This window comes from Phaethon lepturus, unplaced genomic scaffold (assembly GCF_000687285.1).
Source record: "Phaethon lepturus isolate BGI_N335 unplaced genomic scaffold, ASM68728v1 scaffold46641, whole genome shotgun sequence".
Classification (NCBI taxonomy): domain Eukaryota; kingdom Metazoa; phylum Chordata; class Aves; order Phaethontiformes; family Phaethontidae; genus Phaethon; species Phaethon lepturus.
Genome location: NW_010519332.1, coordinates 1,331 through 19,689, shown reverse-complemented (window position 1 = coordinate 19,689; position 18,359 = coordinate 1,331). Strand labels below are relative to the sequence as shown.

Genomic DNA, 18,359 nt, shown 5'->3' with positions numbered 1-18,359 from the left:
TCCTGCTGTATTTCAATAACTTGTCACAGCTTTACTAGTTTAACATAAAACCTTATCAGTAACTTAAGCCATATTAAGCAGAATGACACAAATCCATAGAGTATTTAACAGTAATAACACAACTATATGTAACAAAAGAAAGTGGGGCCAGTATTACTGTGTTCTGTGAGAGTTAATCCTCAACTAATACCAGTGAAGTTTCAATAGAGACACTTTCAGATAATTAATGATACCACACAGTAACAAAGTAAGAGGAATACACAAGTCTTTTCCTCTATTTTAGTCCCATTCCTTCAGTTTTCATGAAATAAGTGTCATCTGCTGCAGCAACTGCCCTATATACCACCCTTGATGACACAAATCATTTCAAGCAAGTCATTGATGTTAACAGTCACTAGTATCCCTTCATCTGCATAATCACAGGACATCACAGGATACTTATTCAGTACAGCTGCATGTTCTAAACTGTTGACATCACCAGAGCTGAAGCTTTTTATATAGCAAGGAACTTACTTTTAATAAATTTTGTTGTTTTGGAATTTTGAAGTCTTTGGAATAGTAGAATGAAGATCTGTTTCCTGTACTGGTTCTTAAATTAACTGGAAATTTAAAGAGAACAGTTACTCTATCCATACTAAGATTTTACTAATGTCACTTCACAGAAAACATCTATAGAACTGTTCAAATCCATTTTACTTATAAATGTGACATTTTTTGGTTGTTAAACATTAACTAAAAAGTGTACAAACATACCAAATATTAAAGTCTACAGAAATTAGTTTTGAATGTAATTTCAACTCATACTCACGGAGGCATATGCTCTATAATACTGTTTAGAAGATAGAATCCTTGATGGTCGTTAGCTTTAGAGGCAATCAACTTCTGGAACACACCCAACAATCCAGGCTGTAAGCAAAGCAAATATAAAACTCTATACAACAGTTCTTCATATGTGACCTACCAGAAAGTTTGCCCTTACCATCTAAGGCATACACCAAGGCAAAAGCTTTCATAACCTAAACCAGAACTCTCTTTCTGCAGTTAAGGACAAGGAAGACAGATTTCTATCGGGATCAAGTGATGTTCCTTTGAACATCAAGATTAACCTTGATCAAACAAACACCAAAGCCAATTTGAACATGCATGTCTGCTTCATCAATGGTATTATCTAATCAAGTCTGACTATAGCAGATCATGCAGCAGAAATAACAGAAGCTAAGTATGCAGAATAAATCTCACACTGAATTCACTAATCCTCAGACCTCCTGACATTTTGGCTTCTCCTCACTCATCTGAAGACTATTCTGAACAGAACCTCTGAGTTTCCCTGACCCACAGTGTTCAACACGAGGCAAACGAGATTGGAAAATTGTGGAAACTTACCTGCTTACAAAAACTAAGGGCAGGAATTTTACATCTTAATTGACAAAAGCATGACAGTCTAGGATTTCTTACTGACATAATGGAAAAGCACCCAGCCTGCATTTGTAGTATTTTTTGTCTATGTAAGCAGCATTAAAGTACAATCACAAATTCTGCACAAATCCATCTATTCACTAAAGTTCCAAATAATTTTTAATTTTAAATCAATGCGTCTAGAGGCACACACTGTGACTAAATCAATCAAACTTACAATTTTGTCAGCAGCAGCACTTGCTATCGTATTGGCACCCCGTTCTAAATAAGCCTGCAGGAGTCGGACCAAAGGAGGAATGTTTCCTGTCCTTTCCCATAATACTGGCTGAAGTAGATGAGGAAACAATGCCATGTAGGACGATGGAATTTCGTTTTTATGCATTTCTAGAAGTAGGGACATCACTTGAAACACATAAGGAATGAACTCTGGAAAAGAAACAATGACATTTAGAAATTCAGCAAATATGGTCACAGTCAATTCATAGGAACCACGTATCTACTGATTGAACCTACAATTGTATGATATTAATACAAAGATTCCAACAAATAAAAGCTTGGAGAAATGTATCGCTTCCTAAATTTAATTATTCCAAAAATCTGCAAGCACTGCATATGTACAACTTCTACTTTGTCTATTTGTTAATGTTCCGAATATGGTAAACAAACTACTAGAAAACAAGGCAATATTAATTAAGAATAACAACAAGCTTTGGAGTAGTGATTGTTAGGTATTTTACAGTTTGTTTTAAAAGTAAGTTAACACAGTTGATGTACCCTATAGAAAAACACAGATGCTTCCTAAAAGTGTTTATTAGGACTGCGAACATGCTGCATTCTCACTTGAATTTCCTGTGTTACAGAAAAGCTGCCATGAGGTAAATGATAACAACCAATTATAGTAGAGAGAGAGCACAAGCACTTACTGATTTTCATTTACCTTGCACATCATTCTGTAGTATCTCAGTGAACACCATAAACAAAGCCTCTTCAAAGCTTCCAACTGCATCAGGGTTTGCTTTGCATGTTATCCTTATTGACAAGCATATTGATTCAAACATGTAATGGTTAAAGTGAGGTTTGCTTGGATTCTAAAAACAAGTTATAAACAGATAAATCAACCCAAACTTGCAGCCAAGTCACTTAGCAAAATATATTTTTTTATTTCAACTGAAGTCTACAGTAGCAATTTGGAATAAGGATACTTACTTATTAATATACTAAATAAATTAATTCCATAGATAAAAGCAAACATAAAAACCTTTAAAGCAGAAAGGAGGGGTGTTTTTTATAAATATTTAAAAGACAACAAGTGTTTCAGAAGCTCTACATAAACTAGGAAGCAGTTAAAAGTATCACAAAACAAAAACTGGAAAAAAAATTGTGTTTTGGTCATGTAAGTATCTAGTCAATTCTTTATCGACCACTTCTTATAGTCTGCAGCTAAGTTTAAACTATACATAATAAAAGTTTTCTTTGATAGTTGATGAACGTATTCTAAAGCATTCCCTAATGTCAACATCCAAGAATATTAGTCCAGCCTGAGCAAAACACTAAGAATTTTACCCACCAGAAGCAGGAGGGTAATTTATTTCATTTAATTTAATCCTTCATTTCAGTGCCTAAATTTTATATTAGCCTCAGAAGCTTCATGAGCAAAGAAAAAGGAGTTGTGAGAAAAACAGATCATTGTAATGGTGGCCTCTGCACAAACAAATGTACTATAACAAACTAGCATTGCAAAAAGATTTCATACATCGTTTCCAAATTTCAGGGGAGAACGATTTGAAAGTATGTCCTAAAACAAAGACAGTACTTCACTGTAAGGCTGTTTTTACTTATTTTTGTCAGAAAATATTGAACAATTTACAGTATTCTAATAGATCATGAACAACAAGGTATACATAAGTCTTTAGAAAGACTGCTACTGCTCTAAAAGGTAAAAAGTGAGCATGTCACTCAGACAGCCTGTTTACCTTACCTTACTGACAGCCAGAAGTTTCTGTGTAAGCTGTGTGATGACAGAAGGGATGTATGGAATTATGGATTCTTGTAGCAGAGAAAAACTCCTCATGATGGCTGCAAGTAAGTTGAAAGTATTATCTTTTGGAGACAGACATACACTTCTATCATCCATCATATGCCTAAATCCTTTACCTTTTACTATTAAATCGGATCCCAGGGAATTAGGTATAGTAAGAAGGAGCACCTGCTGCAAGAGCAATCAATCTACAATGATGACAAAGGATAAAGCAAAGCCTCGTTATCCCCATTCTATAGATGGGCCACAGAAGACTAAGCAACTTTGCAAAGACCATCATTTATCTTCGGCAAGTCTCAAATCTTGGCATACTATTAGCCATAACCCACTCAAGATCTTCTACTGACCCTGCTCAGGTAGCTGTCCTGACTACAAAGACTACCATTTGAGAAATAATTTGTCACGATACTATTATGTTTAGTGTTTCTCTTTGGTACCATAAATTCAGTCAAAAATGACTTAACACAGCCTGGTAAATTACTACAGGCTGCACATACCACTTTAGCATGTTTGCATAAATTAGCTTTTTCAATAAACATTTCAGTAGCCTGTAGCTAGAAGCCTTCACCTCAAGTTAACAAAGGTACTCTTATATTGGAGAACTCATAAAGCATTTACCTTTCATAATGTATTCATTTTCAGATGAGCCAGGAAGCGTCAACGCTTTAAAAAGGTTTGTTAATAGCACTTCTACAAAGGGTGCCATTTCTGCAGCTGTAATGCTGTTAAATAAAACACAGCTCTTTAGTGATGAAAGATATTCACAAACTTCAAGCATTTTACAATACTGTAATACTAAGAAATAGAAGATCCCGTACAGACGTTTCTCATCCTTAATGGACAAAAGCCTATGTAGCAATGAATTTATTTCTGCTTGGAAACTTACAGGGTAGTATTATTTGGACCCCTCATGGTAAACAGTCTTTCAAGAGCATGGGCTGCATAAGTATGGACCACAATACTTTCTGCTTGAAGATGATTGATTAAGAGAGGAACAGATACCAACAGTTGCTCTTTAGGTACCTACAAAAATATAGCAACAAATTATACATATGTTACATAAAAATACAGATGGTTCAACACTAGAGCATAACCATTCTGAGCTCATCAGCTACAAACTGAAAGCTTGGCAGAGGAAGAAATCTTAGAAGGCTCCTTCATTTGCTAAATTACACCTTGACAACCAAGAGGTACCTACTTCTGTCATCGCCCGCATACCTTCCCCCAAATATCAATGTTACATTTGATTGTAAGGGTGTATGTTTCTAATGTATTTTTCTTTTCCCATGTTACTTTGTCCTAACAGGCAATTAAAAAAAATCAAGCTTAAAAAAAAAAAATCAGCTATTTCCTAAGAGATTAATAAAAGTAATATATTTTCTTATTGCATCTCGCAAATCAGAAAAGGTAAAGGACAAAGTTGCTGTATTCTAACAACTACTGCAATGATACGAGCAGTCAAGTATATTTAGACTAACACTCAGTTGAAAGAGTCTGAGTGTGTCACAGACCTAAGCATGCTAAGATGTTCACTGCTCCCATAGCATATGGATAGCATATAGACATGTTAATTGGCTATTTATAACAATATCATTTAATTTCAAAACTAAAAATTCAGCATGAGGTGTTATATATGACTATCAAACACCTGTTGAGTTAACATATGGCCAAGTAAGATAAATTAGGCTTGGCAAGTATAGAGTAACAAAAGTACAATATGCTTTTACCATAAGAGTAAAAGAAAAACTTACTTGGTTTCTAAAAATCATGATATATTTGATACCATCTGCTTTTAGCACAGGGAATTCATTCACTGCAATAGAAAAATATGCAAATTTTGTTGATACTTCTCATATAAATGTGATTACTGAACATATACTATATATAGAGGTGACATTAAGTCATGTTTTTTCCCCTCAAAAATAATACACACAATGTTTTTCTACGTTGCTTAGTTTCTGCATTTCTGTATGGGTACTCTTAGATAGGATCTCAGTTTTAAGTACAAATCACATCCCAATACCATTAAATGTACAGTCCAACTCTTTCACATGAAATTTCCCTGTCTGGCTCTGATTTTAACAGCCTCCAACTTCTAATCCAAGACAACCCACTATGTTACAAATTTCATAAGATAACTGCTGAAGCATAAAATGAATTGCGTGGCTTAAATCTAGACATCTGCAATCTCAAAATATGGGCTGATACAGGCTGTGACCTCGCCTTCAGTATTTTAACTTCTCAGGGTTTTGTATATCAGAGGTTTTTGCCATAAGGTCTCAAATACAGAAATCAACTTTCTTTGATTCAACACATTTAAGCACGTAGCCCATGGCAACCATGTATGTACGTGCTCTGATCTTGCAGAGAGCATATGGTAATCCACCTTTGTTTAAAAGCTCATTCATTGCCAGCCAAATGGAATTACTTCCTGTGCACCAGGTGTTGAGTCTTCTGTATCAGAAATTAAGCTGATATATAAGTGCTTGAGCCTTAAGAAACAATGGTCACTGTCAGGTTGTAAATATATCACAAAAAATGCCACCTCAAAATTAACAGTCAACTTACCACTAGCAGACTTTAAATCAGGTTGAATGTGATTCACAAAGAATTCTGTCAGATTAACAAGTTCATTGGCTTGTGTTATTCCATGCTAGAAAAAAAACACAAAACAACAAACCAACTCTGGTTTTAGATGCTGACATTCACCTAGTTTTCTCACTCATTTTTATGTATTTTTAATAAAAGAAATCTAAAGTGTGCATGCATGTGATGGGATTTTTGAAACTGCATCTTTAGCAGAAAGCCATCCAATTTCTTTTTCTTTATGTTTTTAGTGCCTACGTTTCAGCTGTAGCACTATTGAGGTTCCAAGTTACTAGCTCCAAGTTGAGGAATAATAGCAGTAACACAGTAATAATCAACCAAAATTTTAGACAGAAAATATCAGCTTACTAACTTGATACTTTTTTGAGATAGGCCTTTTAAAAAGGAAAAGTTTAGGACTCAAACGCCAATTCTGTCTTGGTGCAGCAAAATGATCACTACTTATGAAAAATGCAACTAATTTTTAAAACAGGCTTTTCAGATGGGTATTTATCAAGTGTTCTAAGTGATGTTATCCCATATTTGCCATAAATACCATAAAAGAAAGATGTGCAACTTAGCTGTTTTCTAATTGCTAGAAGACTGGTTCAGATCACGCATCACTATCATTAGCAATTGCTGTGCAGTAGTATACAGCTAGTTTCAGGAAAAGACTAAGAACCTTCAGCAAAATTGCATAAAGATACTGTACATGTTTTACTACGTTTCCCTCAAATCTGTCTTGTAAAGCCACTGAGATCTGAACTGTAATAACATTTAAAATATTTATTAGTATATTACAATCTGTTCTGTAGGACAACTGATACAATGCTACTGTTTCCAAATACAGTTTGGCTCAGGTGTGGCTTTTCAATGTATCCAGCCTAATAGTTGCTTTCTCCCAAACAAGTAATGAGATCATTAGCATTCACGTGCCATTTCCAAATCATAAACACTCGAATAACAGGAAAAATTGTGAAATAATGAAAAGAACTGTAAGAGTCACTCAGATTCCTTCTAGTCTGCTTAACACTTCTGATCTTCTTCTGTAAAGCTAAATTTGGCCTTCCATAGCTTATAAATTCTGGCTCAGTACCATTTAAAAGCTCAGAGGTTCTAGACCCAAGCCAATTTCGTTTCTTTTTATGGCTGCTTCACACATACTAATAAGATGTGCCAAAAGGTCACACACGGTTGTTAACTTTGTCCAATCTATTTGAAGACCAGATACCACCAAATTAACAGCTCTGATAGGATTATATAGTGGACAACTTTTAACCTCATCATCATTAAACTACTACAAATACAGTTACCCTCATTCTGAAGCAGCATAAGATGAATTGCTTCAATCCTTATATACACTGTAATATTTGAATGTAAATAGATTAAAATGAGTAGAATGTGAAAGTACCTTCTGTGTTTGAGCTTTGGATGCCAAAGACGTAACAAGGTAAATAGCTGCATCTTTGTGCTTCCAGTTAACAGATGGATTCTTTGCATATTCTTGCAGCATAGAATTAACATATCCAGAAAAAATCCCCGTCACAGGCCCTTCAAAAAATTTGCACAAGCCTCTGACTAGATCACAAGCTGCTCTGCGCCTGGTGTCAATATCTGCATGAGAACCAAAGATTCTTTAGATATGGGAAAGTACACAGCTTTTCCTATTAATAACATAATAATAAATATATTAGTAATATACAGCTTCTCAAGTTACAGCCACACCTTATGTTAATTATTGCAATTCTCCACATTGATGTGTAAGGACACATTTAAGTACCTTACTTACTGTCAAAATAGGGACTATTTGTGCACCATAAAGAGGAACGGACATGCACTAATGCCGCATGTGTATTCACAGGTTTTACTGACCTCTAAAGAAAGTTTCAGTATTTGTGGGAGGTGGCAAGTCATTGACTACTACCCCGCCCCCCCCCGCCCTTCTCTTTTCTTCCTCTGTCTTTCACTTAAACTGTCTTCACCTCTATCCACAGGTCTTCTCACTTGTACTCTTCCTATCCTCTCCCTCATCCCATGCAGCAGGGTGGGGAATGAGCAAGCTGCTGTGTGGTGCTTAGCTGCTGGCCCACCACACTGAATCAGTACATTTTAGTAAAAACAAAACAAAATCAAAACCACAAAAAAAAAACCAAGCCCCAAAACCAAACTGTAAAAATCCCTTGTTTCAAGACCAGGAAGAAAAAGTCAGCTGGCCTTTAATACAGTATACTAACAGAAGTAACAGAAGGAAAATAAAGCAAGTTAATTTAAATGCAATAGAGTACATTTTTAAAGTAATCTCTGAAGAACACAAATACTCAATTCTCTTAAAAGCAGAAGTAGCTAACAAATAAAAGCTTCACAAATACATAAAATGCAGCCAATCCTGGCTAAGAATGATAAAACGTTCGCTTGAAAAAAATTCAAAAACATTTTCCTCCAATTTTTGTCCTCCACTGCAAGCATACAATGATTTCCTAAATCTATTATGAAGTGTCATTAATCTAAAAGCGTCAGTCAGTAAACTGTTAGTGGCACAGAACAGCATATACAGAATTGCCACACAGATCTAGATTTGGTTCATTTGTGCTCTGACCTGGCTGAAGACCAGACAGCTACAATCAGAAAATCAAGTAGCCATGTTAGCACAGCACTGTGTTTTCAGGACAGTTACCGTATTGGTCTGAACACAGTGCCGGCATACAAGGGCTGGCTGGTGTCCAGCTGGCTTGATCAGAGATTTGTATGCAACACCGGTCAAAATTTCATTTTAAACATCATAGAGCACTAAATACAGGCACAGTCTCTCCATGTTATTTAAACCTCTAGACATAGGAACCAAATACAGAACTGTGGCCACTATTCAGCACTGACTTACAGGCTATATTTGCTGAAATGAGAATGTGTGCAGTGCAGGAGACATACCAATCCAATTAAGGAAAAAGCCCTACAAAACACATTGTTCAAAACAAAAAGACACTGTGATGGGCACATCATGACAGTAAACTTGATCAAAAACTCGATAAAATCTCTTGGAAACATTCTCAATTTAAAAAAATAAGATATAAAAGCTTCAGTAAATTGCTTCAGCACTTTAAAGCTATACTTAAAGACCAAGTATTCTTAGTATAAATCTGTGGATTACCAGATCCTTCCAAATCCCTTCTTATATATTCTTCAGAATTATCTTCAAATGCTTCTTCATCAGCCGCTGCAAATATAAACCACATAGAAATTTAAATACTAAGGTCTCTGTTTTTTATGGTAAAAAGGTGTATTATTATCAACTTGCTCTCTTTTCCAAGTACTTTTCTATAACATTAATAGAAATTAATCAGAAATATGCAGCCAGACTAGCCTGTTTAGCTTGCTGCTACCCCGGAAATTAGTCTTTCATACTCATAAGCCAATGTATTCCTGCTTTAAAAAAAGAAAGGAAAAAAAAGATAGGACACGTTCAACAGTAAGTGTATTTAAAGAGGCTTCCAAAGTCTAAGACTTAAGAGAGAGAATCTTCTTATCACTGCAATACATCTTCACTGCATTTTAGATACTAGGATCAAGGTGAGACCATCAAAACTTGGAGAAATAGACATTACAATTTAGGAAGCCTGATAGCCATGCCTATTCAGACTCCTTGAATTATTCTGACACTCACTTTAAGCATGAAAAGTTATTGGTGGCACAGGAACTAGACTTCCTATACTTTTCTATTTGAGATCCCAGTAAGACAGAAAAATTATTGGATATATTCATACAATTCTACAAAGCCCACAGGACAGCAATCTGTTCTAGAAACTTGGTTTTGAATCTAGTACTAAAGTATACAAGAGGTAATCCTCAATTTAGTCATGCAAAGCCACATTATCATTACAATTAGTTAGATTTTACTCTGTCTTTGAAAAATCTCTTAAATGTCAAAAATTTACCTCTAAATTCCATGTTGGGCACAATAACTTTTTCACAGATACTTGTCAATGTATTCTGGTCTTCAAACAGATGTTTGTAATGTGGTCTCTCACAAACCGAGGCCAGAAACTGGATTGCATTACTAACCAGCTAGAACACCACAAACAGAACACATATGGTTTTAGCATGACTGAACAATTTATAATTCATTATTAAACTTGACAAGATCAGTTTATAACAACTTACCAAGTCATATTTCACTTCTTGGCCTGTTGTGACTAGCAGATTCCAAATTGCGGTTACAAAACGTGGCAGGTAGGGCTGGAATTCTTCATCGTATTTTTGAGCATATAAAGCAGCATTATCACAAATTTGTGATTTCAAGAGCTCCAGTAATCCAGCTTCCTCTTCATCCTCACATAAAACAAAACTAAGAACTTAAATAGCGTTGAAGTTTGGATGTTTAAGTATTAAGAGTATCAACATATTTGAAGGAAATATTTACACTATTATTCTAAATAGGGAACAGAAATCCCTCTCACATCCCTAGAACTACTGTATTTTGCTGATTTGCACTGGAACTGCCCTGCAAGTTATAAATCATACCTACATTCAAATAAAAGTAGTATGCACTTTAAATATTTTAGACCTAATAAAGTTTGACATGAAATTAATTCACAAATGTAATAGGAAAAACACAACACAAGGTATTGAAAAAATATGCTTAGAAGACATCGTATCTCGCTGCTTTAAATTGGAATAGTTGTAAATAAGTTACCTCCCCTTCCCCATACCAGCACAAATGCTTGCGGTGCCACAAAGCAAAGTGAATTGTGAAACTGAGCTGCAATTAAAAAAACCCTAACAACCAAACACCACGCCAGGTCCAACTCTCCCCTCCCCAGTCCCCACCTTTCAGTTTTAATGCCTATCACTTCCTGACTCAGTTCAGCACACAGCTGCATGAATGTCTGTGCTGCACAATAGCCTACAGGCACAAGAGAAAAGAGTGGCAAAGCTTCTTTTAGCAGCAGTGTTAGCCTAAAACAACTGTGAAAATATAGCACAGGATAAACTTAATAGGTCTCCCTATGTTTTGTAAAATTATTTATAGAGCTGCTTTGGCTCCATCATGTGGCAAACTATTGTACTGTATCTGGAAGACATCATCATTTAAAATGTGGAAGCATGCACTAAATTAATTTGAACTTTGATGCCTTGGTTTCACCTTTCACCTGTGAAACTACTAATTCTTACAATTAGACAAAGACAGCAAATTAAACTGAATTATTTAGGGATGTCGTGCCTTCTATGTTCAGCTGCTTCAAGTTCTTCAAGATACCCTGTTTTCTAAAACCAGCTAAAAGGTATAGAAAAAACCTGAGCACTGTGACTCTCTAATGATCGGGTTACTTTAGCAGATGTCCTCAAAAGAATCTACTCATTGATGATTATCTGTAATTTGATTTCTGTGCACAGTTGGGTATGCTGTAACTGAGATACAACTTCAAGAACTGGACCTCAAATTTCTTAGACAACAGAGCAACTTCTCTTAAGCCTCATTTCCCTATAGTCATTCTATTCCCCTGTTTACCCAACAAAGAAAACATTGGATTATTCAGAGTTAGATACAAGTTCTCAGTCAACCCTCTCCACTACACAGAGGCAAACCAGGTGGTTTACGCAGTACTTACATCAGTCTGCAGAAGTTTATTATCTAAAGTTAAAAGACTATGGAAATTTGTCATCCATGTTTCCATGTTATCTTCAAAAAACTCAGGAAGATCCTGTGAAGGAAAAGCATAAATCTACCTTTTAATTGCACTGCTTAGATAACATACCTGCTTTGTAAGTAGTATGTATGCACCTTATAATCTACTGAGGGACAACAAAATGTGGAAAACAATCTTCAAAATGAAACACTACCCCCTCCTGCTCCCAAATGAAAACCCTCCAAACAGAGGCTTTGGAATACACCGCTTCTAAATAAACTAGTTGCTTACATCCTATACAGCCTACAGTTTTAGAAAGAACCTTACTGCCTCTTACTCTCAGAGCAGGAGAGCGCAAGCTTCCCTTTTAACTCCAGCTTGCTCTTCTGCCCAATATGGAAGAAAAGCCCAAGCAATCAAGGCATGATCATCACACTTCACAGACTTATGTTCATGTTGAGACACTAAATATGTCACCTCAGCAAAGTATCTTTTAACCATTTTTCATATAGTGCATTTATTTAATAATGTTAGAAATTTAGATCTGATTTCCAAACAAAAACCCCCACACTGATGCCAGAATTATTTGCTACTCTAGCGCTATAGAGCTACTAGTTTTAACTGCCTTTCATCTACATGACTGAGTTCATGTCAATACAGACTTATTTATAAAGGACCACAGCGAATACAAACTCAGGCGTTTGATTTTTGTCTTTCACAGCTCATGTTCAGAGAGCTACCCATACAACGCCTCCTTGCTATGACAAGAGCTTAAACTCTCTTGAAATTTTATTTAGATAGGGCCAAGCTAACATGTTAATTAACCCCATCCTTACTGTGCCTTTACTCCAGTGTTGATGCAGACTGTCAACTTTTATTTTTGCAATAAAGCATGGCCTTAAAGGCTGCCTCAAATGGATCCTATAAATAAGAGCATAACAGCTTTGTGAGACCAAAGCAAATCCATTTAGAAGAACAAGGAGATTCACCTGAAAATTTAAACTGTAGAACAGCTTCGCAATTAGAATGAGAGAAGAAAAGAGAACCTTCAAAGCACTAGCATCATTTGCATGTGTGCTGCAAAGTTCAATAGTTGCCTAGAAAAAGACATAGGATTCAGTCAAGTAACACACACAAACCACATTGACAAGAGGTATTGAAAAGTGTCATGTAACTTTTGCTTTTTAAAAACTAGAAAATATAGTTCCTTTTCCTCCCCATATCAATCCCATCAGGTCTCACTTCATGACTTTGTTTTGAAGCTCATTAACAGTTGCAAAGCAACTATTCTTAAGTTTTCATTTTGCAAGCATTCACAACAAGTAATTCAGAATGCTAAACTTGTTTTAGAAATGATTCAAAAGGAAATACCTTAAAGAGATTTGTCAAGGGCAAAGCAAAGGCATCAAGGACAAGTTTGATCTCTGTCCATAATTCATTTGACTTAAATTCATGGCGGTACCTGACAAGTGAAAGAGAAACACGTGAAGAATAGAATACAGTCTTCAAATTTATTACCAAATTAACTTGCATACAATTAATTTTTTGTGCTGAACCTTGAAATAAATATGGTCAAGTAAACAAGAACTAAACAACATAGTTCAATACCATGCAAAGTGTACAATTTGACAACCACTTAAATTCTTATTAAAAAGTCAATAAGTGTAAGTAGAAGCCACAACTGTAGACTTTGTAAATCTACAAAATTAAGTCTTATGGTAAAAATTTAGACTTGAACAGAAATTTGCCATCCATATACTAACTCTCTTATTTCCAATACCTTTTAAATAAAGAGTGAGCAGTGCGAAGGACCCCGTTAATGACATGGAAATCTCCACTTTGAAAGCGATTCACCATTTCTGTCAGTAAGTCTGGCCATTTCTGAGGAAAGTCTTCCCGACCAATAATACTAATAGCATCACTTAACTGGAAAGGAAACACAACTATTACATGATATAACAGCAGGCTCCTCACTACATAAAAAACACAGCAGTCATGCCAGATGTTGCAAATATCTAAGAAAAGTGCTTATAATTCTTGTCAGCTTCAAAAATCATTGGGATAAATATCTAGTAGTTTTCTACAGAAATAAATACATCTCACTCTAAATCCAATGTGCACACGCAATATCACTTTCTGGAATTACTATATTTAACTGCCTAATGCTAGAATTTAGCTACAAGATTATACAGTAATTGCCTTTTTAAAAATAATAAAAACAATAGAGTAGGCAGAAGTAGCTGTGACAATATACTCCAAGTTACTTGGACTGGGATGACCTCATTGGTAAGGGAACTGAGCTTTGCCAAGAACCAGAGCCTCTAGACACACTGAAAATATTACAAAAGTCTCACGGACATAACCAGGAATTGACACATTACCTGCTTTTGAATTTGTTCTGGGCTGCTAAGCATCAAGGGCACTATGTTGGCTTTAATGGCTATCCTGTCTGATTCACATATTTTGTTCGGTTCATCTTCAACCTAAAATTAAAACAGTAATTAAGTCATGGGCATATCAGTATACTCTAGGCAATGAGCAAGTATCAGCATTTCAGAAACCAATTGCTTAAACTGCTTTATGTAACTATTACATAGTTAAAGAAACTAAGAAGATCTGTTAAAGATATTGTCTACAATGAATCCGTAACAGTAGTACCTGAAAAAAGCTGAAATTACATCTTCCCGTGAAATCCTGAACTAGTATCTCCTTATTTAACAGTGACTTTTCAAATCAGCAATTCAGTCATAGTAAGGGTGGGTGCATATGCCAGTAATATAGGTGACTTTAACCAACAGTCTCCTCTTTGACCACACCAAACCACATCTCTGTCCTCACTTCTGCCAACCTCAAAGATTTATCTTGTGCAAGCTGCCTCAAGTCATACTTTCTAGAAACTGTACATGAACATGGGTGCAGGTTACACCATCAAGACAGTAACATTGCCTTTAAGAGTTATCTAATACCAGTTCAAAATACCAATCAGTTCAATATCCAGTCAGTCAATAGTGCCAAGCGGTAGTAAATCACAAAATTTCTACTAAAGAAATAACATAAGGAGGTTTGTCACCAACCAGTGACAGCACTGATAGTCACATTATCTGTGATGACAGCACCAAAGTTCAGAAACCAAGAAATGATCCAGCAATTAAGAGGTAAGCACCACCAGAGAGTAATTCAATGACCTTAAGATGCTTAAACCAAATGGCACTACTACCCTTCTTCTTACCTCCCTTTCACCATCTTCCCATAAACTTAAAAAAAAGTTTATTAATTTCAAAATTTCAAGTTATGTTTAGCTATAAACAAGCAGTTACAAAAATAGGACACGAATAACTTGCTTTTCTGCTTCTATCACATTGCACTGAATCAGGAGAATATATGGAACCATTATATATACATTAAAAACCATAAAAAGAAGCTGATCTTAAAACCTGAGCTTTACAAGTTTATATGATGTGAAAGGCAGCAATAACTGTACTAGGCAAGCTCCAAGCAGGGAGGCAGGACTCACTGCCATGCACTTAAGACAGATGAGGACAAAGATGGTGGAGAGATCAGCAACAACAAATCCTACTATGGAGTTACTTCTGAGATTTTTTTACAAAGAAATGAGACCTTTTTACAAGACATGAGAGGCAGCACATAGGTGAGCATTCTGCAGATACTTTAAAAATAAATTTAAAAAAAGCAAACTCTTCCCTCTCTCCAGAGAGATGATATCCCCTGTATATCTAGCTCTCCAGCCTCTAACAACTCAAACTCCTTGAGTAGGCAAAACCCTTTTACTTCCACTGTGCTTTGTATCAGTCCGGTCCAAGGCTGCTGGATTAAACCCTGCAATCCCGGTAAGCTAGCCTTAGGGCTGTATTTTAGGTTCATACAGCTGGTCTTGAAACGAAAGCTTCAATTTTGGACAAAACAATGTGCTTGAAGCCACAAAGCAATTGTAACAGTCCTCTGGATGCACTTGCTGCATAGCATCTCCACCTACTCCAAAACAAGGTCTCATCCTGAATTGTATCGCAATCCATAAAAAAGAAGCCACTTACAAATTTTCCGTAACACAGAACATTATTTTTACTTACAATATACTACAGATAAAGATGCAATTTGGGAGAAATTACTAAGAATACAGTATTACAAAGTTCTAGAAGTTTTATGCCAGACCGAACGCACTGATCTTATCAAACATAACCAGATCTAGGCTATCTGCTATAGCATCTTAATATTAGGGGGGGAGGGGAGAAATAACATGCAAATTTGCAAATAGGTACCACCTAAGATGTAACGATGAAATACTTACCAGTTTCCCCGTAGTAAAGCAATATTACACATTTGATGTTTTTCAGATACAAATAGTACTTTCAGTGAGACAAAGTATAAACAATTGTATAAATCAATTAAAACCTCTCATCGCTGAAGGAGCTGAGCTCATCAAATGTAGTAATTTCTACCATAAATTAAATTTCACAAATGCTGAAAGCTCTGAATCAAAAATGTTTCTAACCTCCTCAAAACAAAGGATAAAATGGCATTAAATGGCAATATTTCTATTTGATGCCTAAAAATACTTCTAAGTGCTAAAGTGGCAAGGCCACCAAAATAAACTGTCACACAGTATTCTATGCCCCAGCAGCATTTACATGAAAGAGAAGCTAGTATCATCACTTTCAGCTGTGGTGCTGGCTGGAAATGTTTGTAGCACTATGACAATAGATACAGGCTAAATTGGTCAGCTCACGTGTATAGATACTTCACAATCACTTTAGTTTAAACAATATCACTGTTAGTTAAATTAGCTTTAAACATTGTGTTTCTGCAAAATACGCATATAATATTAGGGAAAATTTTTTGTTTTATTTTATCACTCAGCTCTAGTTCTTTTTAATAGAATGGACTCCAGCGGGCCAGGTTTTAGACCCTCATCAGTAAATTACACCTTGTGTTTGTGGTCTGAATGATCTACTTTCACAAAGTACAGATATACACACATTCTTCAAGGTTACTGTAGAATGTCTTATTGTACCTTAAAAGGATTATTAAATCTTAGCACAACTACCCATTAGGATACCTACAATTCTCCAGTTCCTTTTAATATAATTCTTGAATGTTACAGATGCACAAACTTTGATGACATTTTCCTGTGATTTCTCCAGCAGCGTTAAGAGTAACAATGGATAATTCTGGCTTCCTTCAACTGACTCAAGAAACTTTTCCGCTGTAAGACAATATATACTAAGGTTAGCAAGAGCTGAACTGATTTTTCTAATGGAACTCTTACAATTCCTCAAGTGTCTATTTAAAATAATAAACACATGAACGCTTCCCAAGAGTTTCACAAAAACAGAAACACAGACAAAAGGAACTGTTGCTTCTTCACTACTAAGCTCTTTAACGCTTCTGCTATTAACAAAAGTTCAAAGCAGGATGTTGAAATATTGCCTCCTCACCATTTTTAAAAGCCAAAAACTGATAGAAATCCTGGTTTATTGTGAACAGCAGCACTGTTTTAAATAACAACAGTGCAAAAAAAAAAAATCAGGAATACAGGAAAATAAAATTACAAAAACCAAACAAAATAAATTAGTATTTATATCCACTCTTCATTAGTTTTTGGGGTTTTTTGTTTGTTTTAAAAGGATACTGAGAACTTCTGCAAAGAGGTTATTGCATAAACATCCACTGAAGTTTGCTATATACAGACAGAAGAGCCAAAAAGAAACTAAACTTTTTTGGTCACTCATGAGAATCGCTTACCAGGGCGCCTTATAGCAGGATCTGGATCTAGTGTTTTCTTTAAATACTCAGTTAACGTTTGTAAATTGGCATCACTCAGCTCCATTGTGGTAGAACCTAAAACCCACAAGTAGTTTTGTTATAAATACAGATCAGAAAATCTATCCTATAAGATACACATATGTAAAACTATATTCCGCATCAGCTCTTTTTGACTATACCTCATATAAGTCCTGTCTTATATGCCTCATTCATAAAACAACAGCTAGCGTACACCAAGCACAAAACATTCGATTTCTTCAACTACATGTAACTGTTATTGTCTAGGTTATTGAAACCAAACTGCTAGAACAGAATCACACATCCAGCAAACCATGAACCAGGTACAGCCAAAAGATGATCTCTCGCCCTTTCAGGACAATAGGAGTTTGTTTTTGCTGTTGAGAACTTCTTCCAGCCCCAGAAACCTGTTCCTGGTTGAAAAAGCTGAATAGTCTTGCCCTACATAATTGCAAATAGAACAATTCAAAGTGTATTGGAGAGTCAAGGCTCGTTTAAAAATAAATACTCATTATCAAAGTACACTCTCAACAGAAAATGAATTTTTTAAAAAAAGAGACAAAAGTGCAAGGTCAGAGGGTTTGTCCACTCTGTAAAATTAACTTCGATTAGGGTGGAAGTTAATTTAAACTGCAATACTTATTACAGAATAACACTGTGCAATAAGCCTAAATTACTGCACTCTAGTAACCCTCCCACATGCATTCTCATACTTACCGCAGTGATATATTAACTTCACAGCTTTAATTGGAATAATTAAAATTACAGTAACACAAAAACAGCAGCAAGACATACTTTAATGGACATGTTGTTGCTCAGGATATCATAATCAATTCTGCCCATCTCTCTTACCACCAGCAGCACAGTTCACCCCCTACAGAAGTAATGAGGAAGCAAAG

The 18,359-nt window shown here is 35.6% G+C and overlaps 1 protein-coding gene across 1 annotated transcript in view; it reads right to left on the bottom strand.

Moving 5' to 3' along the window:
• The window catches only part of CSE1L (CSE1 chromosome segregation 1-like (yeast)), a 21,065-nt gene extending 3,555 nt beyond the window's left edge, over positions 1 to 17,510 (bottom strand). Inside the window, 20 exon segments of the mRNA XM_010297003.1 lie at positions 514 to 599; positions 809 to 906; positions 1,634 to 1,842; positions 2,354 to 2,504; positions 3,395 to 3,492; positions 4,073 to 4,176; positions 4,341 to 4,477; positions 5,206 to 5,267; positions 6,023 to 6,107; positions 7,452 to 7,654; positions 9,186 to 9,251; positions 9,970 to 10,099; positions 10,196 to 10,363; positions 11,644 to 11,736; positions 12,651 to 12,758; positions 13,033 to 13,123; positions 13,442 to 13,587; positions 14,043 to 14,144; positions 16,740 to 16,882; positions 17,422 to 17,510. Coding sequence (XP_010295305.1) covers positions 514 to 599; positions 809 to 906; positions 1,634 to 1,842; positions 2,354 to 2,504; positions 3,395 to 3,492; positions 4,073 to 4,176; positions 4,341 to 4,477; positions 5,206 to 5,267; positions 6,023 to 6,107; positions 7,452 to 7,654; positions 9,186 to 9,251; positions 9,970 to 10,099; positions 10,196 to 10,363; positions 11,644 to 11,736; positions 12,651 to 12,758; positions 13,033 to 13,123; positions 13,442 to 13,587; positions 14,043 to 14,144; positions 16,740 to 16,882; positions 17,422 to 17,506 — 2,365 coding nt within the window. The 5' untranslated portion in view covers positions 17,507 to 17,510.
• Positions 17,511 to 18,359: the final 849 nt, after the last annotated feature.